The sequence below is a fragment of the Meleagris gallopavo genome, chromosome 6 (genome assembly GCF_000146605.3).
Source record: "Meleagris gallopavo isolate NT-WF06-2002-E0010 breed Aviagen turkey brand Nicholas breeding stock chromosome 6, Turkey_5.1, whole genome shotgun sequence".
NCBI lineage: Eukaryota > Metazoa > Chordata > Aves > Galliformes > Phasianidae > Meleagris > Meleagris gallopavo.
Window position 1 is genome coordinate 362,849 of NC_015016.2, and position 8,647 is coordinate 371,495.

An 8,647-nucleotide genomic window follows, 5' to 3' on the forward strand; every position below is an offset into this window, starting at 1 on the left:
ACAGGAGGGGAGTCAGCTCTTGGAAAGGGGAGAGAACAGCAGGACAGGGGAATGGTTGGAAGGTAAGGGAGGGCAGATTTCAGTTGGCTGTCAGGGGGAAGTTGTTTGGTGTGAGAGTGGGGAGGTGCTGGAACAGCTGCCCAGTGAGGCTGTGGATCCCCGTCCATCCCTGGAGGTGTTCAAGGCCAGGTTGGATGGGGCCCTGGGCAGCCTGGGCTGCTGTGAGATGTGGAGGTTGGTGGCCCTGCGTTGGTGGGGGGTTGGAGCTTCGTGATCCTTGAGGTCCCTTCCAACCCAGCCATGCTGTGATTATCACGGGGATCCTCCATGCTCTCATGATGCAATACTTAGTTCCAATGTGGTTCTTCCCTTGCCATGAATTATTACTGGGATGCCCAGCTGCTTGCTGTGAAGGGATGCACAAACAGCTTCCCTGTGTTTCTGTTGTACTGCTCAGTGTGAGTAAAAACCAAGTAGACTTCCAAGCCAATTACATTGTGAATCACTGTCCCAGGGGGTGTTCCTGAGCCATGGGGACGTGGCACTGGGGAATGTGGGCAGTGGGCATTTGGGGTGTGCTGGACTTGAGCATCTCAGAAGTCTTCTCCAGCCGTAGTGATTCAGTGATTCTATAAATATTTATATTTGTAACAGGACTAATCAATTAGTTTCTCCAAAACTAATGGACATAGCGTGTCATAGTTGTTAAATTCTTTCTTGAGGCTTTGTTTAAGTAGTTCTCAGTGACTGGAATGAAGAGTTATGACATCACTGATTTAATCTGGAAGGCATTACTTTGTCAGGTGGCTTAGCTAAATAACCGTTTGCTAACCTGAATGCTTAGTAATAAACTATTTGAGTATTTGCTAGTAAACCTGCCTCTTTTGGCTTTGTGATACAGGATGTTTTTGATGATGGATGCCCCATCCCTGCAGGCTGGATGTGGCTCTGGGCAGCCTGGGCTGCTGGTTGGTGACCTGCACACAGCAGGGTGTTGGAACTGGATGAGCACTGTGCTCCTTTGCCATTCTATGATTCTCTGATTTTCCTTTTTTCCTGGTATGTTGTTCTGATGCTCTTTCATTTTCCTAACATCTGCTGAATGGAGGAGTTGGACTTCACCATCATATGCAGTACACATATGTGAAATAAATACTGTTTCTGCCCCAAAGAGCTCAGTGCATTAAGGCACAAATGAGAGCACGAGTGCCCTGCAGGGGAATTCTTACGGGAATTGAAAAGCATTCGGTGAGACTTGGCAGGAGAGGCAAACCTTGGTTCTGTATAGAGTAAAGAGAGGACACACAGCCTGTGCAAATGTTAAAAGGAAATCTCAAATCCTCTGACATTTCTTGCAGTACAGTACAGCATAAAGGTGTGTGATGGTCTGTGCAGGGTGTCACTGAGGTCCCAGTGAGATGAGCTCTGTGGAAGAGCTTTGCTACGAGAAAAATTAGGGTTTAAATAGTCACTGCATTCCATCTTCTATCGCATCGCTGAAATAACCAGCGTTGCACGAGGTGGAGTGGTGGTGCTTTTTCCCAGATCAGTGAATGTACGTACGGTGATGTCGATCTCTCACAGGCCCTGGAGATGTACAAGGACGACTGGAACAAGGTCTCGGAGCACGTTGGCAGCCGCACCCAGGATGAGTGCATCCTGCATTTCCTTCGGCTCCCCATTGAAGACCCCTACCTGGAGAACTCGGATGCGTCCCTCGGCCCCCTGGCCTACCAGCCTGTGCCCTTCAGCCAGTCTGGCAACCCCGTGATGAGCACAGTTGCTTTCCTGGCATCGGTGGTGGACCCCCGTGTGGCATCAGCAGCAGCAAAGGCTGCCTTAGGTATGAGTTCATCCCAGCAGTTATTTCCACTTTCTCTGTGCATCTCAGTTCCTAGAGGTTCTTGGAGATTGTGAGATGTTCTCAGGTCTGACAGCCAGCAATGTATTCTGGTGCACTGGAATTTGGTTTGTAGACAGGCTAGAATAACTCTTACAAGCCGCTGAGTTCCCTTTCCGTGCTCACTGCCCAGTGGTGCTTTGTAGGTGCTGCCCTGGGGTTGCAGTGGCTCTGATTGCTGTTGGCTGGCTGGGTGTAAATGCACGATGCTGAACTTCCGTTTTCTCCTACCGTTGAAACTCTCAGCCACAGTTGTACCCCCTGGGAAACTCAGTGTGATAGGATTGGGGCTTTTTTCCCTTATTTTCACATGTAAAAACAAATTTATGTGATCGGAAAGAGTCTCTTGTACCACACTGGAGAGAGAAAATCAGGCACTGAATGCAAAAAGAAGGAACATGCTCTCTCAAATACATCTTTGAGAACTCATTTTGACCCCAGACTCACCTGCGTGCTGATTTGAGATCATAACCATTAATTTTCCTTTAATAACCCCCAATGTAACATCGTGGCTAATTGTTCACAGAGGAGTTCTCCCGTGTCAGAGAGGAGGTGCCCCTGGAGCTGGTGGAAGCCCACGTGAAGAAAGTGCAGGAAGCAGCACGTGCCTCAGGGAAGGTGGATCCCACATATGGGCTGGAGAGCAGCTGCATTGCTGGGACGGGGCCGGACGAGCCAGAAAAGATGGGTGAGCATCTGAATGCAGAGGGAGCTGCACACAGCTGTGCTGGGCCCTTTCTTCTGCCTCTTGATGGACTGTGAGCCCACCTGCAGCAGGAGATGGTGCTGGTAAGGGGCAGCACCAGGGATGGTCATTCCTCTTGTGCTTGCTGCAGGATTACAGCAGGTGGGCTGCAGGACGTATAACTGTTTGTGAGGGTGGGTGGTGATACAACAAGGGGGAATGGTTTGAAACTGAGCCAGGGGAGGTTTAGGTTGGATGTGAGGAGGAAGTTTTTCATGCAGAGGGTGGTGAGGCACTGGCACAGGTTGCCCAAGGAGGCTGTGGATGCCCCATCCCTGCAGGCATCCAAGGCCAGGCTGGATGTGGCTCTGGGCAGCCTGGGCTGCTGGTTGGTGACCTGCACACAGCAGGGGGTTGGGACTGGATGAGCACTGTGCTCCTTTGCAACCCAGGCTGTTCTGTGATTCTATGATTATTGGCTCCTGACAACAAGTTAATAACTCAGCACCACCTTTAGTTCTAGCAGTTTGTTTTCCTGCTGTGGACTAATGGAAGTTTTTTTACTCAGCATATGCATGAGTTGAATGGGAGAAATATCAGAGCAGAAGATTTCATGCCAATCCTGTGGATTGGAGCAGTTGGACAGTGCTGCCTTTCCAGTGTTGTGGTTATGACACAGCAAGCTGAGTTTTGTTGGCTCTTTGTGGTCCAGCTGAACCTGTTGTTTCTCAGACACCTTAGCTCTGCATCGGCTCTCCTTGAGGCTGTAAAGTGGAAGAGGGCAGATAGAGACCAGATATGAGGAAGAAATGAGGAGGAAAGAACTGTGAGTATGGAGAGACACTGGCACAGGTTGTGCAGTGAGGCTGTGGATGCAGTGAGTGCTGCTCCCTGGCAGCACTGCAGGCCAGGCTGGATGGGGCTGTGAGCAGCTGCTCTGCTGGGAGGTGTCCCTGCCTGTAGCAGGGGTTGGAACTGCATGATCTTAAAGGTCCCTTCCAACCCCAACCATTCTGTGATTGCACAGCAGTAAGGTGAGCACAGAGGGATATTTAGCTGCATACCTGCTAGTGTTCTCAGATCCCTTCATCTCCTGAGCGTGGCACAGATCTATAGCTCATCAGTGTAGCATTGTTTTTCACTCCAGCACTGCTGGCTGCTGCTTCGTTCAGCTCAGCACAGATGATGGTGGTGAGTTCAGTGGGTAGCTTTGGTCAGAACTGTGCAGGGGGTGCTCTGGGCTGACGGGGGGGTTGGTTGGCCCTGGCTTTCTGCATCTCATCTTTGAATCGCTGTCAGCCTGTCCAGAGACATGAGCACATTGTGATGAGATGGTGAGGGACTGTGCTCCAGTCCATACAACTGAAGATGCAGAGTTAGTTACTGTCCAACGTGATTTTGTGCCCCTTTTCTGTGGTCCTGTTGATAGAATGAGAGGTGGTGGCCTCAACTTGAGCTGGAGGAAGGTCAGGTTGGATATTGGGAACAATTTCTTCTCCAAAGAGCAGTTGAGCACTGGCACAGCTGCCCAGGGGGCGGGGGGTAACCATCCCAGGGGTGTTCCAGAACCATGGAGATGTGACACTGTGGGCATGCTGGGGTGGCTGGCAGTTGGACTTGCTGGTCTTAGTGGCCTCTTCCAACCTGAATGATTCTCTGATGCTCTGAGAACAACTTTTGCTGTAGTATTCACCCTAAGGGCCTCTATCATGAGTTCTTTGAGCCTTCATTCTCCGTCCTGCAGCTCAGTTGTGGCAGTTCACCATATCCACACCACTGGCAGAGTTGCTGGTCTGGCAGCCCTTCCTTTAGGAGAACCTGCCCACAACTTGCAGGCAGGACCGTTGAGATGCCTGTCATGTAATGTGTGGAGCTGGAGAGCAGCTGCCCATAACACGATTACTTCTGAATGAGCTGCAGTGAGTTGTATAAGTAATACTGCCCTGTTACGGCTAATGCGATTTGTGTTGGGCTGTGACTAATGGCATAAATTAGGACAACAGCAGATGGCTCTCCCCGGGGGAGCTGCTCAGCAGCAGTGAAGTGGGTCACTGTGATCAGCACCTCCAGCTCAGCCGTGGGTCGTGCTTTGGGGCTGTGCTGGCTGTGCTGGGCTGCAGCTGTGGTGGCCAGACCCAAAGAGGTGCATCTCACCACGGAGAGCTGAAAATGCCCACCGTGGCTTCTGTAGTGTAATTAGAGCTCGTCAGTCGGCGTATTTTAGAAGTAAAGCTCTTAGTGTTGGTGAATTATAGGCATTGCAGAGTGCAAAAGGGGAAAGCAGCACTGAGTGGTTCCTGGAGGTACCGCTGATATCCAGGAACACGGGCTGTTCAGTCCTTGTTGTTGCAATCTCAAAGTGGTGGCTCCTTTCAGATTGATACTGTAAAGCACAGCAGAGTCGAGAGAGGCTTCCCAGGGCTGTGGGTTATCAGTGTGATGGGAGATGCTTCTGTTGCAATGACAGTGAGCCACCAAAGGAGCCCGGCTCTGCAGTGGGGATGGAGCTGCAGAGCAGTGTGCAGCACACCCGTGTGCTCAGCGTTCCTCCCACATCTCCTCTGAGTGTGTGTGCTTTCCTAATAACTTTCCAGAGGTGATTAACTGCACTGCCTGCATGTATGTGTGCCAAATTGGGCACTGGGGAGTCTCTGAAGTGCCCGTGGTGGAGGCAGCTACGTGTGGGTTCAGGCCTTATCTACCAAGTATTTCCCTGGCACTGTTTCCCTGGTGGTTATGGATGCTTTGTGCTGTAGCTCATCTGTGACAGCAAGCACTGGGGGAATGGTGCTCTGATTTACTGCTCCACTGCAACTGTAAGCAACGTAAGTGATGATTAAATTTAACACTTTACGGCCGGTCTTGTAATGTATAGTAGAAAAGCCAAACATAGGTATGGAGGAGAAGCTCTTTTACCTCATTTTTGGCAGGATGATTTCTCGTGGGTTCCCCAGGCTGTGCTTGAACTCTGAAGTATTCCAAACCCTGCTGAAGTGGGCAGCTTCCCTTCCCACAGCTGGAGCCCCAGGGCTCAGTGCAGCTCCTGCTATGGGTGAGGAGCAGCTCTCCTTTCTTCTCTCCCATCCTGCAGGTTTCACATTGCAAAACCTCTGAATGGTGTCAGAGCATCGTGGGTGTCCTGTAAAAAGGATTGCAGGGTCTGTCTCATTAAAGTCAAGTCTTCCCCTTTGGTGTTAGAAACGTGCATCTCCAATAATCAGCGCTCATTTGCATCACCAGTTTTATTCTCTGTAACCTAATACCATCACGTAGCAAAGTCAGGGAGGTTGTGATCGTGTGTTGCAGAAATGCAGGAGCAGTTTCTCTTACCTCTCACACGGGGGCTCAGAAATACATTTATTTTTCTTTGCAGATCTTTTCATACTTGAGTTTGTGATTCATTTTTATTGGATGTTAATTGCTTACGAGGTACTGGAATTACCTTTCATCCCGAAGCAAAAACCTGCTTGAACCCAGATAAACCTATTTGTAACTCCAAAACTAATAAGCAACAGCTTTCTTTTTACTGCATGTAGGACTTCCACGTTGGTGTGCACAAGTATGGAATGAATGGCACAGCCAGCAGGAGCTGTCACTGCAGGTAGTGGCCTGGGAGCTGATACAGGGCAGCACTTCTCAAAATTCATTGACTTCCAGCCTGCCTCGAGTTGTCATCCTCAGTTCAGAACAGCATGCTTTCTTACAGCCAGGACTTGCAGACCTAAGTTAAGTCAGGATGTTCACAGTAATCTTGCTGTCACACATAACATACCTCCTAATTCTTTCTGTAGCTGAATGTGACCTTCTAATACAGAAGAATTTCTGAAAGAGTCAGTCAAGTGTGCTCGGAGAGTCCAGGAGTACTTGCTATTCCTTGCTGAGAATGCTGTACGTGATGGTTTTAGTTGAGATCTTTCCATGTGAAGGCTCAGAGGAAGGAGCGTGCCAGGCTGGACGGGGCCCTGAGCAGCCAGAAGTGGTGGGTGGCAGCCCTGAGATGGCAGAGGGGTGGGCTGGAATGTCCCTTCCAGCCAAACTTTCTGTGGCCCACTCTATAGCTGACTCTGTGGGCAGCCCTCTGACTCTTACGGTGTGTTTGCCTTGGCACGTCTTCTGTGGCAGCAGTCACTAGCAACGGCTGCCAGGATCTGCAAGTAAAAAATGAGTACTTGATGAAACTCACCTCGGCTGCTGTGGAATTTAGTAGTGAATGCTTGAGAAGCAGCAGCAGTGGTTGGCCGTGCAGCTGCACAGCTCAGCCCACAGGAATATCTGGGTGCAGCAGGGCACCACGCTGCACCATCCACTGCTTCTCTTTGCCCTGAGACTGGCAACTTGGCTGTGTGTTGTACTCAGAACAGAAACCTTCACCTCCAGGACTGAGGTTAGAACAGAAGGGGGAATTCAGTCCTATCTGAAAGACCTGATGTTGGCTTTTGGGTAGAGCAAGAAGGCCTGTGTCCCGTGGGCCTCCTGTGTCCCGTGGGCCTCCTGTGTCCTGTGGGACTGGCTCTGAGCTGTAACTTCTGAGGTGGTCCCTTTCCACCACGAATTGATTCATGGTGGCAGATGGGTTGGATAAGTAGATTTATCTTCTTCAAGTCAACCAAGAGGGAAACCATCATCTTGGTCACACATTTCAATATATTTTTCTTTTACATTATTTAATGATTTTCTTATATATGTATGGAAGGGGCTTCTGTAAAAACTTTTCTACAGAGCTGTTGCTGTTGAAGGAATGCATTTTGTGCCTCTGTTTTGCTTCAGTGTAGCACAGGGGAATTAGCAGTAAAAGAAGGATTACAGAGAACAGTCCCCCTCCACCAGCTGGTGTCTTCAGATGCACTGCTGTGTTGGTACAGCAGTGTGTGCTGGAGCCCTGGGCTGAGCAAGCTCCCTTCTTAATGCCTGTGGACATGAAATTGCACTGGGGTGTCTGTTCTGGCAGCTTGGGACCCTGGGCAAGGAGCACAAGGCTGTGCTGAAGCTTCCTTCTTGTCTTGTTATGGAACAGTTGGGGTTGTTTGGCCTTTAGAACAACTTTTGTGCAAAGTATTGGGAAGTGGTGCAATGCTCAGTCACCTTCCTGGTGTTCTGCATCGAAACGCTTGCTATCTCATGTCCTTCTCCATCAGCACACTTGGTATCTCTTATCCTGAAAGGCCTCAGGGTCAGCAGCAGTGAACGAGCCAAAGGTTGGCACCAGGAGGTCGGTCCCAAGGACAGCATCCCCACTGCTGTTAAAGCCCTCCTCTCAGTGCATACACACAGCCATGGTGCTGCTATTGCTGCTGGAGCACTGCCACAGCCTGGATCTCTGTTTTCCCTTTTGCCCCTTTAGCTCACTCACAGTCGAGCCATTCCTGCCTTGGTAGGTGCCAGAGGTGGATGGGCTGCGAGCTGGGCAGAAAGCACTCTGCAACTCCCAGGTCTGGCAGTGTTGGCAGAGCTCCTCACATGTCTGTGTTGCAGCTATTTGGATGCCATGCAGACAGTAAATAAGAGGCTATTAGCTTGGAGAGCTCGATCTCATCAGCCAGAACCCAGACAGGCAGCAGCAGGAAGCACGTTGTCATGGGCTGCAGTGTGTCTGTCCTGATGGTAACTGCTGTGATGGCACTGCGGCCAGGGGTGGGTGTTTCTGGGGGTCTGGTAAAGTTGCTGTGGGTTCCCAGTGGGAAGAATGCAGAGAAGGACCCGGGGGTCCTGGTGGATGAAAAGCTGACCATGAACCAGCAGTGTGCTCTTGTAGCTCGGAAAGCCAATGGTGTCCTGGGCTCCATCAGCAGAGGGGTGGCCAGCAGGGACAGGGAGGTGGTTGTCCCCCTCTGCTCTGCCCTCATGTGTCCCCATCTGCAGTGCTGCATCCAGGTCTGGGGCACCCAGTACAAGAAAGACAGGGAGCTGTTGGAGAGGATCCAGAGGAGCCACAAAGATGCTCAGAGGGCTGCAGCACCTCCCTCCAAAGCCAGGCTGAGGGAGCTGGGCTTGTTCAGCATGGAGAAGAGAAGCTGCGGGGTGACCTCAGTGCAGCCTGCAGGACCTCAAGGGAGCCTTAAACA

At 50.7% G+C, this 8,647-nt stretch overlaps 1 protein-coding gene across 1 annotated transcript in view; it reads left to right on the forward strand.

Moving 5' to 3' along the window:
* Positions 1-8,647, forward strand: part of SMARCC1 (SWI/SNF related, matrix associated, actin dependent regulator of chromatin subfamily c member 1) — a 61,354-nt gene that overhangs the window by 33,498 nt on the left and 19,209 nt on the right. The window contains exons 20-22 of the mRNA XM_019616729.2: positions 1,585-1,843; positions 2,427-2,658; positions 2,737-2,747. Of these exons, the coding sequence (XP_019472274.1) occupies positions 1,585-1,843; positions 2,427-2,658; positions 2,737-2,747 (502 nt within the window). The remainder of the gene's footprint in view (positions 1-1,584; positions 1,844-2,426; positions 2,659-2,736; positions 2,748-8,647) is intronic.